This window comes from Borostomias antarcticus (assembly GCF_949987555.1).
Source record: "Borostomias antarcticus genome assembly, chromosome: 21".
In the NCBI taxonomy this organism is placed as follows: domain Eukaryota; kingdom Metazoa; phylum Chordata; class Actinopteri; order Stomiiformes; family Stomiidae; genus Borostomias; species Borostomias antarcticus.
Genome location: NC_140254.1, coordinates 7,481,080 through 7,501,769, shown reverse-complemented (window position 1 = coordinate 7,501,769; position 20,690 = coordinate 7,481,080). Strand labels below are relative to the sequence as shown.

Below are 20,690 nucleotides of genomic sequence, written 5' to 3'. Positions count from 1 at the left end.
CGGTGTCGGCCTAGTTATGAGAGGCGCTCATATTTACAAGTTACTTGTTACTTATTTTGTATTCAATAACTGTTCAGATATCACTCACAAAAGGACAAATATCATGGTGACAAATTATTTTATTTTGTGTACATTAGTGCAAAAATACACCTCCAAGTACACGTCTCACTAAATAAGACATAACTAAACTATAATTGAACAGTTATGTAATCTGGAAATGTGTGCTTTTACACCTGACACATTCAGGACTGCTGACTGGAAATGGAACTTAGTCTAAGCCAACATGACTTTTTGGCCAATCATGCACAAATTCATTTGTAAGCATTGGCCTTGTGTTTGGGCAAGAAGTTGAAGTTTTTGGGTACTGGTCCAAGCAGCAGTTCACTGTAAAGAGAAAAAAGGAGATATGGTGATTAAGATGAAAGGATTGACATCATCATGACAGTCAGATCAGTTCCTGTCTTTGTTGCAGACGCATCTGTGCAGATCACTTTTTATCACTGTGAAATGTCCACAGTACTACTAGTGTGGGTCTTGGGTGATCCTCACCTGATCTTAATCCAGTCCCCGACGTGTTGGCTGGCCATCAGAGACTCCAGGTAATCCCGGCCCATGTAGTACGGAGGCCGCTCGTTAATCTTCTGTGGCACCCGCTCCAGCAGTCCTACGGGTATGTATCTACATTAGAGAGAGGGAGGGGGGGGGGCATTGATGTTTCTCATCATTAATGGTGGTTACTCTGCTTCAGACATATCAGACAAGCACTTTAGACCAGAAATAAACCGAATATTCCCAGAAGTCCCACCTGCACAAGAAGGACAGCCACTCGAGCATGAAGTTCCTGGTCTTCTCCAAGCCCTGGGTGTCCGAACCCCAGTGTTCCAGCCCGTAGTGGGAGAAGTCCCTGAGCAGGTCCAGCCTCTCGCTGGACGAGATGTCCCAGTCCCGCTGCTCCTTGACCTCTGTGAAGATCCAGGGCTTGATGAGGGCACCCCTGTGGAGCAGGAGGGAACTTATTCATGAAGCATCAACCACTTCAAAAAGCATCAGCACCTTCTAGGGGAGGATGAAGCAGAGATGTGGTACTAACCTGGCCAACATAACACCAGACACCCCAGTCTCTCTGGCTCTCATGGCATCATCATAAGATAAAATGTCTCCATTGCCTGCTCAGAGGAAGGGATAAGGATAAGTTATTAAAAGACCTCAGAACCTACTCCTTAATCCTTGTTTACTTTACTACAGGATCGACTTCTTGAAACCAACGACAGACTCAAAGACACGAGTCTCAGATCCCTGTAAACAATGATGTACTTCAATGATGCATTCAGAGACTTGAGAACACATACATCACATACTTGTCCATGTGCATTTAACAGAGTAAAATATAGTAGAATACAATAAAGCGCAAACCAAAGAGAGGGATAGGGCTGGCGAGTTTGGCGCAGGTATCGATGTAGTCCCAGTCCGCTATCTTGGTATAGCGCTGTTCCCTTGATCTGCCATGCAACTGTCAAAACACAAACTTATTCTCATACATGCCTCTGGTTCAAAGTGTACAGTATTATGATTATCATCATGACTGACTAGAAAAAGAAACTTTAGTGAAGAAATAAGCAAACCAATCATATCTCATCATTCTACCTAATTTGGCAGTTTCTTTTCCAAATTACTTTCAATCAAACATCATTCATTGTCCTTTTCCGTGGCTCCTCCCACATTTGCTGGCTTACTGTGATCATAGACACGCCCCAAGTCTTCATCTCAGGGATGAGTTTGTGCGCGATGCTGGCCTTCTCATGGACGCCGGTGCGGATCTTCACTGTCAGAGGTACATCTAGAACCTGACCACACACCACCCAACGGCCCCATCAGCAAACTTTTAGCTGTTGTGGTCAGCTAAATGCTAAGCTAATTGCAGTGCATCACATGCAAACCTTGAACAGTAGTAGCTCCCTTAAATTCTGTGTTACTTGTGTTTCAAGGTGTGTTAAGCTTCAAAGCATTGTAACCAAGGAGAGAACAACATTTACAATGTTCTGTGAAAAAGCACCGAAGAGTTACAAGTATATGTCTGTCTCACTGGTCACTACATTTGCGGCAGAATGAATCTAGATTGGGTTTTCAAAATGGCTACTAAATAAATTACACAATATCAATAATATTATAGCAAAGAAAAGACTTACATAGTTCATCCCTCTAATGATTTGCTCAAACTTGTTTGTGCGTGTCATCAGTCCACAGCCTCCTCCCTAGAGACAGAAGGGAGAGGAGAGAGGAGGGAGAGAGGGAGAGGAGGGAGAGAGACACAATGAATCATCAAAGAAAAGCACCCGTTTACAACAACACTGAGGTCTCATCCTGAGAACAGCCCTTTGCCAAAGACCATACCAGTGTCATGTTTGCAGTTCCAATAGTGGATAGGTTTGAGCAAAATGGTGATCGTTCCTCTGGCTTATCAAGACATCAACCATCTTGTTTATTTCTATTAAATTCCTTTAAATATGCAAACAAGGGCAAGGCACTACAAGTTCTTCCCTTCTTGGACGAAGCAAATGGACAAATGGATTAAGAATATAACCTTTTCTTCTTGGACTAAGCAAATGGTCAAATGGATTAAGAATATAACCTATTCTTCTTGGACTAAGCAAATGGACATATGGATGAAGAATATAACCTTTTTGTACACAAGGTCAATGGGACACCCCGAGTTGATGTCCACAAAGTCCACGTCGATGTTGTTGTTGAGTAGCTCTGCGCATCTGGTCATGGTGTCTGGAAAACAGCCCTCCAGCTGGAAACAGAATGTGTTTTATCCCAGACAGAAGGCTTGAACTGTCAGATCATATCAGTATTCAGTACTGCATAACGGTCTAGAGATTTCCACAGCCTGCCTCCTGCGCAAGTTGTTGCCTCTAACTGATGTAAAATAATGTTATATGGAGAATGGAAACTCACCATCTCCCCAATCATCCATTGATCAATGTATTTATGTATTTTGCATGTTCTCACAGGTACAAGCCTACTTGGCCAAATAAAATCTGAACGGGTCTCTTCACTTGATCACAAGCTTTATTCTAAGGCCAGGTAATATGAGCTACATAGTTTTCATTTTCATAGCATTGGATGCTGTTTAAATCATAAGCAAAAAGTAGTATATCATGTCACAATACCTACACTACCTTTGTGTGATGGTGAAATAGTGGCTTTAAGAAGTCAAACCTGAACTCCAAAGAGGTCTTCACTCTCGTGCCTCTTCAGGAGGGCCCACTCTGACGACTGGCCCTGGAGCAGGTTGGTGCACATGGCCATCTCTCCACACGTGATGTCAGCACCCAATCGCTTGCATATGCGACGGAAAGGTAGGTTTCCACACTGTTAGGAGTAATGGGAATATTGTTAAGAGTACTCTATGTTCTGAACATATCCTGAATCAAATTCAGACATGACTTACCGTTGTTAAGGGAGCAAGATACAGTTTATCTCTGAAATCCACCTTAAAAGGACAGATGAAAAAAATAAAACTATTATCAACATCTTCACTTACTACATATTACTGAAGCATTGATCAAGCAGAGATTTGATGAATTAATATTTAGTATAAAATCATTTTCTAAGAAAATACATAAATATAAATGTGAAATAGGCTGATAACATACAAACAACAACATACAAAAAAGACTCTTAAACCCCAGAATTGAGAAGCAAACATACCTGCTTCTTTTCAGAAGGTCGCAGCTTTATGACATCAGCATCAGTCAGTGGCCCAATAGTCTTCACCGGAGACAGTGTCTCGGAGCTAGCCTAAAGACAAAAACAACCAGACTAAAAAGTACATTACTCTGTGAAAATATGATTCTGCACAAGTGTTATTGCAGGCCAGAGAATTTTAATTTCAGCCCTCACCAGCTCGAGACCCGGGGGACACAGACCGGGGGACACAGACCCGGGGGACACAGACCCGGGGGGACACGGACGGGGGGGACAAAGACCCGGGGGGACACGGACCCGGGGGGACACGGACCCGGGGGGACACGGACCCGGGGGGACACGGACCCGGGGGGACACGGACCCGGGGGGACACAGACCCGGGGGGACACAGACCCGGGGGGACACAGACCCGGGGGGACACAGACCCGGGGGACAGAGAGAGAGACCACTGACTCTTCTTTCACTGTTGTTCAGAGTAGGGCTGCAAAATTCTGTGAATATTCACAAACTTCCCATGGGACTTAACAGGAATTTATGGGTAATTAATGGGAATAAACTGGAAAACAGAATTTATTCCAGTTAATTCCCATAAATGTCTAGTTAATTCCCATTAACTCCCATTAATTCCCATACATTCCAAGATTTTTCCTGGCTCAAAATGAGGTGGAGGTGACACCTTCAGGTCCTCCCCAGGCCATTTTGGGCATCAAAACAAATCTTGTCGAGAGCTGGAGGCGGCACAAAATTTGATGGAGGCAGCCGCCTCGTAATTCTCTATGCAGGAAAACCCTGCATTCCCAACGGGAATTTGGGGAAGTTTGTTAATATTCCTGGGATTTTGTAACCTTAGTTCAGAGCACTAAAATGTTGCCATGTGATGTTAGGGATAAAGCAGTTACCTGTGCTTCCTGGGTGGCGGTGGTTGGTGGTTCCTCTCCTGCAGGACACTGAGTTGAGGCCTCAGCTGCACAGCAACGATTCCCTACATGTTGACAAGAAGGGTGCAGTCCCATACACAGTACATGTAGTCACATACACAGTACATATAAACTAGGTTATCAGCATGGAAGTAATGTAATTCAATCTAAAACATATTATTACACGGCTCTCTGAAATACTCCATTCTGATTGGACAATCGTGCATTCTACCATTGAATTGTTTCTCGATAATTCACCGGCAAAGAGCAATATTCATCGCTGCTAAGGGCAACACATTATGTCAATAGCCAACAGTTGAAAGTTGTCTGAAAGTGAACATTCTAAACAATAACGGTGTGGCTGCTGTAGCCTACAGTATGTTCAATCTCTGAAAACACTCATTGCCCACGCACACAGAAACCTTTTGCTGGAAAAATAAAAAGCGTAGTCTTATTAGTAGGCTAGGTAATGTGGTTGGTGAGTAGCCGTGTAATAAGCAGGACAACGTATGGCCAGTCGGTTATTATCGACATAGAAGAGCCCTTCAGTGTGTTATAAACATCAATCACTCAATCACTAGTAGTACAACTATCCCAATCAAACTATTACCCCCAAACTACTGAGCTTGAGTTCCAAACTCCAGATAGCAGCGGTCTTCATTCAGCCACCCAACCTTACCGGTTCCCCTCCCTTCACCCAGCCTCCCAACCTTACCGGTTCCCCTCCCTTCACCCAGCCTCCCAACCTTACCGGTTCCCCTCCCTTCACCCAGCCTCCCAACCTTACCGGTTCCCCTCCCTTCACCCAGCCTCCCAACCTTACCGGTTCCCCTCCCTTCACCCAGCCTCCCAACCTTACCGGTTCCCCTCCCTTCACCCAGCCTCCCAACCTTACCGGTTCCCCTCCCTTCACCCAGCCTCCCAACCTTACCGGTTCCCCCTCCCTTCTCAGCGGGGGACTTCTTCCCACCGTTTCCACCCTTGGAAATGGTTCTCAGGTACTCGGCGGACATCTTGAAGGACACCGTCCTCTTTCGCAGGCGCCACTGCAGGTCCTTGTCCAAGCTGTTCTTCACCCACAGCCTCCCCGCCATGGCTGTGAGGCGATCCTGGTCCACCAGGTTCTTCATGTCCGCTCCTGTGTGGGCCGTGGCGAAGCGGCAGCTCAGGCCGTAATGGCACTTCCCAAACGTGTCGTAGAGGTGGCAGCGCTCCCCGAGGTCCGCGGGCTTGCCAGCCAGATACACCGCCACATCGTGGAAGAATTTGCACTTGTCGCCGTACACACATTTCGTCTCACGCTCCTGGAGAGGAGGAGAGATTGAATTGAACGGACGAGGACATTTATGTGGCCTTATCCACTCAGAGTCATAATTATATTTATTTAATGAACAAGCAAATTGAGAGCTAGTCAAATCCTGCTGGCTAACATGGTTCCTTATGCTTGTAGGTAGGGGTGCCCAGATAGATCGGCCAGCAATTGGAATCGTCCGATATTCAGTAAAAATGAGATCGGTGAATATCGATAATGCTTTCTAGTCACCGATCACGACAACCCATCAATGACAACCAACTCATTGTGAAATGCGTATTAACCTAAACAACGAGAGCCAATTCACCTAAAACATGTTAGCGCTGTGGAACTACTACAGTGTGAGAGAGACAGATAGAACACATGCCCTCTGCAATGTCTGCCAGGGCAAAACTGCCTCGCTCTGGGGGAAACAAGGTCAAACAGTTTCAACACAACGCACAGTCTCTTCCACACTCCCTCTCTCTTGTAGCAGCGCGTGCGTGCGCGTAGCTCCGTTCTTTCACATGCAATTGCTGGGGCAGGACACATAACATTTGCAAACTTTTGCAAACATATGCAAACAGTCTGAAAAGGTTTGTGATGAGTTTGAGTTTGTGGTGATCAAGAGCAGATGCTGGACTGGGGGAAATCTGTTCCCAGATGGGGATTTCAAATCACTTACAACTAACGTTAAGTCAGGCTGCAGCACGCTATGTAGCCTACGTTCGTTGACTGGCACCTCTGGAGGAGAATCAGTAGAATTTAACTCACTTCTCTGACTCAACTAGTGTAGAATGTGGTCACTACTCCAGTTATCTCGCTAAATCATGTTGTGCAACCTAGAACGCACGCATATGGTATTGTTTGCATAATGATCAAATAAATATTGAGGTGGAAAAAGATAAAATGTGGATAGGCCTACTTTGGACTAAATCTGATGAATGAAATGTATGTAAATGGAAACTGTTATACCTATTATAATACTGCTATACCAGCTGCTATAACAAAACAAAAGATCTGTATCGTCAACGTATGGGCAGATAAGTCTGATAGATGATCATATGGCTCATAGACGATCAGTGATTGCTCTCCGTTATCAGGGTAGCCCTACTTGTCGCTCCCTGCTCCTCTAGGGCTCCTAGGTCTCACTAGGTCTCCTTGTTCCAGAAGTCAGGTGACAATGAGATATGGAATTATGGCAACAGAAGACTAGTGGGAAAACCAGATAACTGCACCTGAATGATGGAGGGGCACAATCTTCTATCATCATAGCTGGTGGGTTTCATGTGTGGTCTCGACTTGTTCTGTCCTCGCATTCGCTTGCCGTCTTGCTTTCCTGGTTTTTCCTTCTCAACCATGTCCAGTTTGATTTTCTTCTCTTGAGGCTCCTGTGCCGTTTCTTCAACGGCTCCGTCATCGCTGACCTTTTCATGTTTGGGACCCTTCGAGTCGAGGAACTGGTGGAATTGATCTTTGGTTGCAAGGAATCTGCAGCGACAGAGAGGCCACTCCATCAGAAACTCACCTACTACTAGCCAACTGCTCACTCTGGACAAAACTAGTCTACTGCTCACTCTGGACAAAACTAGCCTACTGCTCACTCTGGACAAAACTAGCCTACTGCTCACTCTGGACAAAACTAGCCTACTGCTCACTCTGGACAAAACTAGCCTACTGCTCACTCTGGTCAAAACTAGCCTACTGCTCACTCTGGTCAAAACTAGCCTACTGCTCACTCCAGCATTTACTCACTGTGATTTAATTGCTGCTGTTCCTTTTACAGGTCCGTTAACCTCTTGGCTGTCCTTTGGTTCATCCGAGGTCGTCTCCATTACGCCGTCTGAAAGACAGGCTAGTATTAGACCTGTAGTAGTAGTTTATTCACATTGCCAAACAACATACAACAATTCATATATGAAAGGGTCCCCCAAATAAGATTTATCCTATCTAAATACAGAAGCACTGCAACTGTCCCCTCGAGCAAGATAGCTAAAGTAATGGTAAATGGTTTCAAGGGTGGTGTGTAACAGTGATGGAGCATACACTATGGCAGCAACAAAATACTGCCTACTCTTATCATTTAATAACGTTAGCTTATCTCGTTCACGTTAGCAAGCAGACAAATTGCCAGATGTGTTTACGGGATCAGGCAACTCACGTTAGTTAGCGACCAGCAACCAGATAGAGTAAATATAGCTTTGCTGTCTCCCAACTCAGTTTTGACCAAATCAAGACATGGCTGACTACCTAGCTAGCTATGGCTAGGTTAGCTGGTTACAACTTCACATACATCTGGCTATCTATCTAGCAACAAACGCATTATGTAGCTATATTTGTCACATATGGGTAGAACTTAGTTATAACTGTATAGTCTGTCCATATGGCAGTGTTAGGCTCGTAAAAAAACTAAATGGCACAAAACAGTGGCCCAACGTACCTATAAACTAGCTCAGGCGAGCTAACGTTGCCACATGAGAAGTGTGCACCGTTGCACCGTTGCACCGTTCTGAATGTTCGTGTAACTTATTTTACTGAACAATTTAGTTCCGCTAGTCAGCACCGCAGATTATCTTTCGTTTCAGTTATAGAAAAAACAAACAATTCAAACAAAAATTAAACAAAACGATATCCTAACGTATAACCTTTTGTCGCTTTTTTGATCACACGGATTTCACCATAGACATATATAGGTAGACGCACCATTGACTATTTCGGACAGTTCCTGCGACAAATTTGATTGCTAATGCCTGAACAGTCGAGACACGCCCCCTCATTTACATATGAGGGAAGAAATACAGAAATAAACAAACAAATAAATACATAGGGAAATACAGAAACAGAGAAATGCAATAGAGAAACAGATAGGCTATATATGGAAATAAATAAAAACAGAAATACAATTTAGTCTTTAATTTCTACATTTCCTTCTTTATTACTTTATTTATTTCCTTTATGTCTTCCTTATTACTTCACAGTCCGTCTGTCACGTCTTGACCCAGATAGCAAACTGAGTCCGCGCCGGATCCGCCGCGGAGGTATCACAACCTCCGGAATGGATCCGGGAAACGGGTCCAGATCAGAGTCCACTTGCACACCGCGGTGGATCCGGAATGGATAAGGATCGCGGATCCGGATCAGCTCTGGTCCAGATCCTATCTGGACCCGCTCATTTAACACTGCGTCCGGCCCGGATCTGTTTTGGATCCGCTGATTTATAGCGCATCCGGCACAGATCCGTTTTGGATCCGCTCATTATCCGGCACCGATCCGTTTTGGATCCGCTCATGAAGTAGCTCATCTGACCCAGATCAGATTAGAATCTGTTTTTAAGTGTCTCAAATATCTTGTCAGGCTCATTTTTTTCTGTAAAAGCTTCACTACTTCGTATAACTTGCCTATCTCAATTAAGATTACATTTAATCAATACTTTTAAGACAACCATATGCCAGCTATCAGCAAAATATGTGAGATTAAACTACACATATACTGTAAATGCAGTTTCCTGTAAACGCCTTACAAGGGATATCATTACAGACTATAACCTACAGGTGTTAGTGAAAAAATAATGCAACCCTGCATACTATCAAAATATAGGCTAAGCATATAGCCTAAGTGATATGAAAAACCTTAAAAATGCACTTTGAATAATATTCAATGAAAAGGTCTAAAACACAGCATCTAAAATTATAGCTCCACTGTTACTTGACATTCTTAGACAAATATGGGGTTTCAGTGTGTGTGTGTGTGCGCGCTGCTGGTGTCTGATGTGTCCAATAGAATCACGGTTGATGAATAAACTGTTAAAGTAAAATACATAACCTACCATGCCAGACTTTAACTGTAACTTTATTACGATACGGTACTTATCGTGGTAGAGTAGAAGCAGAAGGTGGATATAAAACGTTTGTCTATAAAAGACAACATTCTTTTTCTATAAAATAAATGTTTCTATAAGACAACATCTCAGAGAACAGTTAAAAGCCATAATAATGGCATAAAAAAGACAATGGACAATTTAAGATTTTATTTAACCTTTATTTAACCAGGTTAGATAGTGGTACCGACAGTGGCACGCTTCCTTGAAGTCCCTCTGTCAGCTGCAAGGTTGAACCACCTGATTGCATGCCCCTGAATCTCCATATTGGAGGCGGAACGGGAGACGTGGCACTTCGCACGGATCTGTAATCACACATGAACATATGACATAACACCCCCCTTTGCATGCACCAGTTTTTGTTTCAAGCGATACTGAATAGCTATGTGACCCATTACACAGCTACAGTATGTGACTTCAAATTAGGGCTGTTCCTGAGCGGTTCAAAAGGGTGGCTTTCAACCGCGGTCTGCTACTCAACGTCACAATGACCCGCTTCGCTAGAGCATTTTCCACTAATGAATGAACGAATGAATGAACCTTCATGCGGAAACAGGGAACTAGGCACGCCGCATGTGTAGCGAACGGAATAGCGAGAGAACCCAACTAGCCTACACAATTTCAGCTTTGTTTGATGGAGTTACAGCAGGATAAGTATTCGGAGCGTTTGATCAGAATACTCCTATTCTCCAAACGCGGGGCCGTGCTGTGTGCACTGCAGCATGCAGGAATTTCAATTGCAATTGTGTATAAGGTGTTCCTAAACTCAACAGTCAGTGTAAAATGTGTTGCATATGCATACCACATCCATGAATTAGATTAGCTAAGCAAGTAGGCTAACGTTAGTCTTAAAACAAAACACAAAAGCGGCAGACAATAGGCTATATGATTTTGGACATTGCCAAATGAAACGGACCATATAGGCTGTCTATACAGCTGAATGCCAATGTTAATATTTAAATGCAAAGTTGCAAATGTGATTTTTACTAGGCTAATGGAAATAAATGCTTTTGAAATTGCTTAACTTATTTCGAACATCATTCTCATTCTGCTCTGCACACTGCGTTCCTTCAGTGATTAGGCTAGACTTTTTTTCGCAGTCTACGTTGAATATTTATTTGACAGCCCTGGAAAAAGCCCTGTGGAACAGAGGCCTAATAAAAGGAAAATCCATAGTGACCACGGTAGATGTGGTCGTTTGTGAAGTGCGGTTTGCTTCACAGGACGGGGGTTGTGGTCAACCGGTAACCACGACAGCCCTACTTCAAAATTGTTATTAGTCACTTACGCAGAAGGAATGACTTGGCAGACATCTGGCTAAATGTTTATTTGCCATTCAGTCCTTTCCAATTAATCTTCCTCACAACATCATCGTGGAACATGCGGGACAGGATGTTCCATGTCACACGTTTCACGTCATGTCCCCCAATAGTTGCCATGGACCGTATCTAAAATGAAACAAACACATAAAATTGGGTGAGTATCTTCAAAATCTAAGAAACAAAGGAGCACTAGAAAAATACTGATGTAGTCCTGCCGTCCTGTTCACGATTTGGGGTTGGCACAATTTCTCACTTGGACTTAGTCGAGGGGTCCCTAGATTGGGTCGGGGGCTGTGGACCCCTCTATAAGCCCTTTATACACATTATTTGACCTTTCAATTCTCTTCACTTACATAAACAGTGTGTGGTCTCTGAAATAATAAATAAATATAATGTTTAACTAACAGAAATACTTACATAAAAACTAAATAGCCTAACTCAAATACTCATTGAATTGCTGAAACTGAACAAGGAACAGTCTAAGCCTGTTGCTGCCCACTGAACAAGGAACACAGTCTATCTAAGCCTGTTGCTGCCCTCCTGTGGCCGAAAACGGTAAATGCTCATGTGGTAGCAACATAGAACTGCATGTTCTGGAACCACTGTCTAGCTAAGCCTGTTGCTGCCCTCCTGTGGCCGAAAACGGTAAATGCTCTTGTGGTAGCAACATAGAACTGACGACTACTGGACATTTGTTATTCTAGGTGCGCTGGCTTACAGACACGCACAAAAATCACGGACCTGCTTTTCACTCATGGCAGGGGTGAAGGCAGACAGGTGCAAAGGTCGGCTTATATGTTCGTAAGCTCACTGCCCCTCTTAGTGGAGGTAACAGCCAGCAGAAACGTCACTTTCCAGGAAAGGTTTTAAGGTTACTTATGATCATATACAATGGTTCAGATCAAAAAGTTGACAAAACTAGCACTTTTGAGAAAGTCTGATAATTGCTCTACCACCGTTTTGGTCATACAATGGATGTGGGTGGGCACCGTGAAAAATCATTCAAAAAACATGTTAAAATGATATGTTATATGTAGCCTGGCTGCAATAACGTTATCGCGAATGGAATGAATACCATCCACTAGCAAACAAACATGTTCAGTTATATTTAACCTGTTAAAACTAAAATGCCTGGATGAAAAAATAATTTCTCCAATGGATATATTAGACAAAAACAGGTTAATATGCAAGCCGGTTTTCATTGCTAAATCAAAGCGGGGAGAGCCGAGAGAGCCGGGAACGTGCGTCTACATTTCATATAAAGGTGAACTTTTTCGTGGACGCGCGTCGGACAGAAAAGCTCAACTGCGCAAGTACAAAAGTCACCGGAAGGCCAGAAAAGCACAACTGCGCAAGTACAAAAGTCACCGGAAATAGTCAAATGACTACAAATTTGCCAAGATGGCGCGGTTCAATAGGGCTTCATTGTTGATAGCGGTCAGTGAATGGAGTGGCTGTATCCAGTTCTATTAATACATCCATGATTGGGACAGACCCATGTGTCTCCAGTCCGCCGCCAGATACTATTGGATGCGCCACCCGCGCCCATCCCGGAAAATAAAAGAAGAAGAGGAGGAAGCTGATCGCTGTTAGCTCCAGTAGATGGCGGTAATGCAACTTTTAGGATGCCAACCGCCGTTAAGCCCCACAGAAGAAGAAGTAGAAGCTGATCGCTGTTACCAAAGCAAGAAACTGACCTTAACCATTCAAGTTTGCAGAGTGGCCTAGTGTTAGAAGAGTGACCGATTTCGTGAGACATTCCGGGCTGTTTGAACTCCACAGATCGGACCGTATTGTAGGAAGCAGTCACAACACGGAAGTTCCAGATAGCTGGCAGCTGCTAGCTAGCTGGTGCAAAGGCCTTTGTTTCTGACGGTAACTTGCAAGTGAAATCAAACGCTGTCGCAACTCGCGAGCAGCATGGATTCCTGGGTTCGGTTCAGCGCCCAGAGCCAAGCCAAGGAGCGAGTTTTCAGGTAAGCTAAAACAAGCCTCCTTCTTCCTAGTCTGCTATTTTCACGCTGTGTTGCCAATGTTAGCAGTTGGCTAACGTATGATATAGCTAAGTTATTAGCACTGTTAGCTAGTTTAAATTGTCTAGCTGGCGTAGCAAGTTACATAGTGTAACTATGCAACTAGGTTAGTGTAAGCTGAATAAGTTAACATCAGCTAACTAAACGAACGTTAGACTGACACGTTCAAACTTGGGCTAAGACTACATTTGGCTAGATAACTTCAGCTATGTCTGCATGGTTATGTTATGCCAGAATTGTTGGGCTCGTTAGCTACTGGACTAGCTAACTTGGTCAGTTTCCTCTTGTTTTGGTAGCCCACAGCTAGCCTAGATAACCCTATACTTGCTATGATAGGGTCTACCTTAAAATGGAATTGTGACATGTGCTATCTAGCTAGCTTATTTTAAAATAAATGGATTTGTTGTTGTGACGTGAAATTAGGCGAACGTAAAGCCATGATCTGCATTCTGTCAAACAGGGCTGCACAGTATGCTTGCACGTTACTAGGCTATACTCTTCAGAAGGGTGGGGCAGGTGTGGAGCTCCTTACCACCGTCAAACGGCTAGAGGCCCACATGAGCCTAACGAGAAAATGTAAGTGAACCTGAGTTTTATGTAACTTTTGACACTGATGTAGCTATTGTCCTTCCCAATCTCTCTGTGCCGGTCAGCTAACCTCTCTTTCCCTGCTTCCTCCAGTGATGCGTTTGGGGAACTCTGCAGAGGCCCTGGAGGCAGCGAAACGAACGGTCCACCTCTCCGATAGTGTGCTGCGTCTGTGCCTGACTGTAGCCCACCTAAACAGGGCAATGTACTTCGCCTGTGACAACGTTCTGTGGGCTGGTAAGATGAGCCTCCTACCAGAACTGGACCAGAATAAGTGGAGCCAGCGATCCTTCAGGTGAGACCAATGTGTTAAAGGAGTAGTAAAGGGAAAATGCATGTTTAGCCCTGTTTTAAGGTTACTTATGATCAAAACATTGAAAAAACTAGCACTTTTGAGAAAGTCTGATAATTGCTCTACCACCATTTTGGTCATACAATGGATGTGGGTGGGCGCCGTGAAAAATCATTCAAAAAACATGTTAAACTCTCAATTTCAAAGACAAGAAATTACTGAGGTGTTAGTTGGCGTACTGACATATAATTCGCCATAAAGTAAGATTCTAGTTAATCTGGAAAGGCTTTTTTAAATATTTAGCATATAACTATTTAGTCGCAGCACATACGTGTGTAAACTTACGCAAACTAGGTAGCCTAGCAACATAAACATTAATAATAGCTACCGTAAGTAGTTCCGCTTCCTGAATCCCCTATGCGGATTGATCTACACATCTACAACGGTCGCTTCAAAACAAGTCAATGGATTTCATAAAATGATCAATAAAACCCTACAGGATTCATACTTTGCGGCGAATTTGATGTCAGAACACCAACGGACACCAATTACCCCCTCGGTGAGCGTCTTGTCTTTGAAATCGAGAGTTTAACACGATTTTTCAAGGTGCCCACCCACATCAATTGTATGACCAAAACGGTGGTAGAGCAATTATCAGACTTTCTCAAAAGTGCTAGTTTTGTCAACATTTTGATCTGAACCATTGTATATGATAAGTAACCTTAAAACAGGGCTAAACATGCATTTTCCCTTAGTAGGAGTAGTAAAGGGAAAATGCATGTTTAGCCCTGTTTTAAGGTTACTTATGATCATATACAATGGTTCAGATCAAAAGCAGTTTCAGTAAAATGCATGGGATGATATTAGCCTACTCATTCAGTTAATGGAGAAGGGCACACAGTTGGACCTGGCGCATCAGCGATATTATTGGACAGACGGCACTCTCGCTTTGTAAAATAATGAAAACCATTATCATAAGATAAATGATACAAATATTATAGTATTGCAATCCTATAATGTTATACTACTGTAGATTTGAAGTAAACGCAATCGCAAATCATTTTAAACGAACATGGCTTTCGCACGAATAGTCCGTAGCCTACTTAAGACTGAATTCGTAGATTCTGTTCTTAGTTCCCACATGTGAGAACATTGGCGAATGCCAGAATCTTCTTTGAAACGGTGTTAGCAGGGCTGAAAATGAACACCTGCCACCGGCCAAATGTAGGTAAAATTTCCAATTGGCAACTAGATTTCGGAAGGCTATCTGAAAATATATACTTGGCCGGTAGATTTTTTAATCTACAGTCCCCTTGGCAGGTGACTCACCATGAGCCAAAAAGTTAATTTTCACCCCTGGGTGTAAGTGACGTTTAAGAAGAAATGCTTCCTAAGAAATTGGTGAATGAGGCCCAATCTCCAGGTGAGACCCTGAGCCAGGACATGCAGACACTAGGGGCATACCTCCGGAAGTGGAGATTGAAGCTCGGCGAGGCAAAGACGGTGTCGGCTGCCTTCCACCTTAACAATAAGGAAGCCAAAAGCAAAGCCAAGCAAACCAACCTATCTCGGCGTGACATTGGACAGGTCGCTCACGTTCCGCCGACACCTCGAGTCACTGCGCAAGAAGTTAACAGCTCGTGTGGCATTGATAAGGCGACTGATCCGATCAGGCTGGGGCGCCAGCGCAAGAACATTACGTACGGCAGCCCTAGCCCTGGTCTACTCGACTATGTTTGATTGCCTAAAGTTTGTTTTCACTCTCTTGTGTGCTTCCTCTCCCCCCCTCTCTCTTTTTCTTTCTCTCTCTGCAGGTACTACCTCTTTGCCCTTATCCTGAACCTTACCCGTGATGCCTACGAGATTCACCTCCTCATGGAGCGTGAGGCACGCTCTCTCAACGCCGGATCCTCCTCTCCCCTCCTCGCCCCGGAGAACTGCAGCGTCCTCTCCCCGTCCCCCGTCTCCCCCGCCCCCATCGCTAGCCTCCCCACTGCGCGGTTCCCCGTACTTTCCAAACTTCTGCGCCGTCGGCTCCGTCTGCTGGTGGCCGTGCTGCGCAGCAACCCGCCGCTGCTGCTGGACCTACTGAAGAACGCCTGCGACGTGTTCATCCCCCTGGACCGTCTGGGGATCTACCCCACGGGACCCGGCTTCGTTGGGGCCTGCGGCCTGACCTCTTCGGTCCTCTCCATCCTCACTGTCTTCCATCCCTGGCTCAAGCTCAAACCCTGAGAGAGGCAGGGCGTCTCCAGAGCCCCTGGTGCAGATGGGATCAACGCATCAGAGGATGAAACTCTGGGATGGGAATGATGGGGGGGGGGGGGGGCTCATTTGACCTACAAAGTTTCACTCATTGTACTCAAAACAGTATTTCTATTACAGAGGTGAAACGTTCATGCTAGTAGTTTGAAGGTAGTGTCTTGTATCAATCTCAAGGCCCCAAATCCTTCAATTTAAGAGGGTGAGATTGATTTCTGGGTATATGAGAGTTGCCAGACTTTACACGTTCTTGAAGCCACATGCAGCACAAAGCTACAATAGCTTGTGTGTGTGAAGTGTTATGTAGTGTGGTTGATACTCACTGTGTGAGCTGTGTGGACCTCGGGGAGGGGGGGGGGGGCGGGATCTGGATTAATTTTAATCCAGATAAAAGGGCAAGTTGATCCACCTATACTAACGTTCAACTGTTGTTTCCTGAGCTGCTCTGATTCTTGTGACAAATGTGACCAGCACCATATCAGACTTGGATAAAGCTTGTGTATACTGGACATGTAGATATTTCACAATGTTCTGTGTTATATCAATGTTACCAAGCTCATTCAGGTATGTGGAATATCAAGAATTAAAACCTGACTTTTAATGTATTTTTATTTTCATAATGTATGTGAATATCAATTTTGAAGTGAAGAGGGTTTTTTTTTCTTGTTGGTTGGTGCAGTTCAAGATGGATGATTCACTTGTTGCTTCGTGTACTTTTTCCTGTCCTGAAAGACAATGATTCATAATCAATGACTCAGAGAATTATACATGATGTAATGTGAAATTATGTAAATAATTCTGAAATAATATTTTAACTGTTGGCAACATGGAGTGGATTGTTACATATGATGCTAATTGATAACAGGCTTGTCTGTATAAATATAACTTTCAGAAGATACAGGATGTCTTGACTTTCATTTTGTTAGTCTGCAAGTATGTTCCAGTATCTGGTTCAAGTGGTAGAATGTTTTAAAATAAAATGTGTCACTAAAAATAAGTCATTGCTATTGTTATGCATCTATGGTAATGGTATGCTGATTTGATCCGGGCCCGTCAGAACATTCTGGCGTTGTGACCATGTAGCATCACCAGTGGAAGGTGATGCCAGCTACGACCTTTTGAAGGGCAGAGGCGTGGACAGAAACCAGGAGGCAGCGTTGGGGAAGGTCATTGATCAGATAACACTGCTTCTCAAAATTACAACTGAAAAAGCTATCTTATCCAGAAATCACCTTTTTAAATGAATCATTGATATGAGGCACATGGAAGCCCCCCTGGCTGTGTCTTCTCCCAGAGTGCTTCTGGCCTGGTTTTAATAGTCCACCTGTGACCCAAAGCACATCTCAACACCCAGTCCTGAGGCGTCATGGGAGGTGTAGTTCCAGGGGCTAAGAGCCATCTTGTGGAGCTGTCCCTGGTGACTAGCTTTCACAGACTCTGTATTGTCTTCTGGAAAGTGGATCCTTGAAATGTCAAAGGCTCTTTTTGAATCATGATAGACTTACTGCAATTGGATCTATAAAAGTTACCAGGTTTAACCAATATAATGCATTTTTACAGAATATTTATCAATAATTACATTGCAATGTACTCTAAAATATAGCCGCTTTTTGGGAGGCCGACGCAAGATCACAAAACCAGATGGCACCTCCTGCCCAAAAAAGAAAGTCCATGGGTATTTTCACATGGACTCTTAGTAAGATAATCACACTAATGAACACAGGAATAAAATATCAATTACCACCAAGGATCTACTTTATGCAGTCCCCAACATGGACAGTAGAGGTCAGACCTATCCATTTGATGTATAGAGTGCCGTACATGGGACCTTAATTTGGAAAAAAAAAGTCCATTAGTCAATGGGGATAAACAAATTATTAGTGATGATGAAACAAGGCTTTCTGAAACACCAGCCTTTTAGGCACATTGTATTACAAAAAGATGAATTACTCGAAGCCTCATTAAATGCTTTGTACACTACTGACACCTGCTGGCAAAAATAATTTAGAGCAGCCAATATCACTACGCACCCGCTGGAGCGCTGAAACATTACTGATATAATTGATTGTGATTGACAAGATTTGCAGTGTAGGCCTAATAAAAATAATGACAAAAATATGCCTACGAATAAAGTCCTAATTTTGCAACCTAAATGTATATTGGAACATTTTGACAGAATTAGATTATTGAATAGAGAATAGAGAATATTATTTAAAAAAGAAAAGGGCAGGAGTTCTGGGGAGCCTAGACCTGCATTACATCTTAAATGGTGTTGAGAGACTCGCGTTGAGGTATCTGATTAGCAGGAGAACATTTACGCTGAATTATTAACTATGGCAAATGTTAAAATTTAAAACATGTAAATAAAACATGTAAATAATGTAATGTAATGTAATGTAATGTAATGCAATGCATCATCCCCAACATAGGCGGCAGCAGTGAGTAGGCTAAACAAAGCAGAGAGCGCAGAATCGCCGGTAGAAGAAGACAGTCGATGCGTTGTGTAGGCTATATAAGCCATTTAAGTGTACAAATTTGCCTTTTATTTGAAAGGTGGGGGACTACAAACTGTAGCGACCTCGGAGAAAAGGCTTTCATCTTTCCAACGATGTGTTTACTTTGGTGATTAACGAAACGGTTTTGTCTGTAGACTCGGTCAATGTCAAGATGGTATCTCCTTCTCCTCTCTCTCTCTCTCTGGACCACTGAGAGAGAGTCAGGGAGAGAGAGAGAGATGTCCTCTTCTCTCTCTCTCCTCTTCCCTGGCTCGGAGGAGGAGGCGGTGGTGGTGGCAAATTATAAAAACTAAATAAACATTTTTTTTTTATAATAAAAACTGATTCTGATTCTAATTGTAAGCTATAGTGATAAGATAAGATAAGATAAGATATCCATGTTAGCATATAGGAGTACTGTTACTATAGGCTAGTTACTGTTAGCACTTCAAACTTCCACTGTGTCATCAGCTGCTGGCACCAATTCCCCGAGCAACCGACGTATTTTCAACCGGAGGTTTCGCGTCGCCCTGATTCAACCAGGTGTTATGCGGAATTCTGTGACCATCAGTGACCAGATCCGGTGGTCACTGATTTCCGCATGTTAATACACCGACATCTGTGATCACCGAAATGTGTGACCACCGGTCACAAAATCCTATGGTCACACATCCCGATGCGTTAATACACAGAATACAAAGTGTTAATACCAAAATAACCGACCTCAAGGAGACTGTAAGGGAACGTAGCCGTCACTGCTGCTTAAATCCGTAACTACGATGTAATTAAATGACGTGACAATGCTGTTACATTACAGTCCCACCCTGACTTTATTGGAAATGTGTCACAGTGGGTCAGAACATTTGTAAATTACTTAGGTTTTAAAATAAATTTTGAAGTCATACAGTTACAGAATTGTAATAATGAGGAGAAATCCTGCATGTCTGTTTTGTGTGTAATTTCTCATTTACAGTTAATATTAACACTAAAGATTTGCAGTCTAGGCCTAATAAAAATAATGATAAAAAATATGCCTATGAATAAAGTCCTAATTTTGCAACCTAAATGTGAGCAATGAACGCTGAGCAGTGAACGTAAAACAAAGAATGCAAGTCATTGTACTACTTTCTTAGGTGACACAATTGAAGAACTAGACAAACAAGTTACACACTCTGGTACAGTAGGTGGCTGTATGCACATTAAAGTTGTTTGCGATCCGCCACTAAACCCAGCGAAGAAGAAGAAGACGACGACGACGGGGTATACTTCCGTTCTGTTTGAAACAGAAACGATTGAGAAAGACCAACACGCCAGTCTTTATCCCAGATCTAGTCTTTATCACAGATCCTGTAAGTATCTCAATTTCAATGTATACATAGCTAGCTATGTATTTTGGTATCGTCCCAGATAAAATACCAACGTTATGTACAAGCTACCCTTTTGTAATGATTATCTATATGCAGATGCTCTCTTTCCAATGTTAGCTAACTAGCTAGCCAGCTAACGTGATTAGCCTTTTTCTGTACATCATGGCCTATTGGCCATATACCCTTAGGTGTAGAAACACCTGATCATCAATATAGGCAGGCACACGTAAGTACAAATGCACATACGTTTCCATAGACGGGATAAACAAATGGGAATATTGATATTGAGTTAATGTTAGCGGTAGACATGTGAGATTCATAAGACACCTCACTGACGCCACAATATCAGGGAAATTGAGCAATTGCTTCCCTGTAGTGCAAACTTGCAAGATTCGCTCAGTTATTAACCCTTCTTGCCTTTTTTGTTGTTGGTTTTCTCTCTCCTCCTTCCTCTGTGCAGTTCTCCTGTGTGCTGAGCCGCTATCCCATGTATTGCCACTGCTGACAGGGTAGAGCTCAGCCCCATGCAGAAGTG

The 20,690-nt window shown here is 43.4% G+C and overlaps 2 protein-coding genes and 1 long non-coding RNA gene across 4 annotated transcripts; 1 reads left to right on the top strand and 2 right to left on the bottom strand.

The window, feature by feature from the left end:
* Nucleotides 1–112: 112 nt before the first annotated feature.
* Nucleotides 113–8,432, bottom strand: dus3l (dihydrouridine synthase 3-like). Of its 2 annotated transcripts, none has more exons than XM_084455145.1 (16): nt 8,360–8,432; nt 7,675–7,762; nt 7,158–7,410; nt 5,560–5,932; nt 4,611–4,693; nt 3,715–3,804; nt 3,455–3,496; nt 3,223–3,375; nt 2,678–2,794; nt 2,187–2,252; nt 1,734–1,844; nt 1,414–1,510; nt 1,091–1,166; nt 806–994; nt 550–678; nt 113–384 (listed from the first exon to the last, which is right to left on the bottom strand). In XM_084455145.1, the coding sequence occupies exons 2-16, from the start codon at nt 7,752–7,754 to the stop codon at nt 312–314; spliced, it is 1,932 nt and encodes a 643-aa protein (XP_084311271.1). In that variant the 5' UTR covers nt 7,755–7,762; nt 8,360–8,432; the 3' UTR covers nt 113–311. The 2 variants fall into 2 exon arrangements, with proteins under 2 accessions (XP_084311271.1, XP_084311272.1); XM_084455146.1 differs by lacking the exon at nt 8,360–8,432 and adding an exon at nt 8,081–8,287.
* A 4,396-nt stretch (nt 8,433–12,828) lies between these two features.
* On the top strand, nt 12,829–16,629 carry pex11b (peroxisomal biogenesis factor 11 beta). Its single transcript, XM_084455691.1, has 4 exons — nt 12,829–13,094; nt 13,612–13,727; nt 13,833–14,034; nt 15,846–16,629. The coding sequence occupies exons 1-4, from the start codon at nt 13,039–13,041 to the stop codon at nt 16,264–16,266; spliced, it is 795 nt and encodes a 264-aa protein (XP_084311817.1). The 5' UTR covers nt 12,829–13,038; the 3' UTR covers nt 16,267–16,629.
* A 58-nt stretch (nt 16,630–16,687) lies between these two features.
* Nucleotides 16,688–18,167, bottom strand: LOC311323000. The gene is made up of 3 exons (XR_014630942.1): nt 18,035–18,167; nt 17,526–17,617; nt 16,688–17,018 (listed from the first exon to the last, which is right to left on the bottom strand). It is a non-coding gene; the product is annotated as an uncharacterized lncRNA (long non-coding RNA).
* Between the last annotated feature and the right edge of the window lie 2,523 nt (nt 18,168–20,690).

Bases quoted from the DNA above. Each gene is read 5' to 3' on its own strand.
- dus3l (XM_084455145.1), bottom strand. From the start codon at position 7,754: ATGGAGACGACCTCGGATGAACCAAAGGACAGCCAAGAGGTTAACGGA. The intron at 7,411-7,674 runs GTGAGTAAATGC...CTGTCGCTGCAG, and splicing joins ACAGCAGCAATTAAATCACA to ATTCCTTGCAACCAAAGATC. The intron at 679-805 runs GTGGGACTTCTG...TCTCTAATGTAG, and splicing joins TGGCTGTCCTTCTTGTGCAG to ATACATACCCGTAGGACTGC.
- pex11b (XM_084455691.1), top strand. From the start codon at position 13,039: ATGGATTCCTGGGTTCGGTTCAGCGCCCAGAGCCAAGCCAAGGAGCGA. The intron at 13,095-13,611 runs GTAAGCTAAAAC...TCTGTCAAACAG, and splicing joins GCCAAGGAGCGAGTTTTCAG to GGCTGCACAGTATGCTTGCA. The intron at 14,035-15,845 runs GTGAGACCAATG...CTCTCTCTGCAG, and splicing joins TGGAGCCAGCGATCCTTCAG to GTACTACCTCTTTGCCCTTA.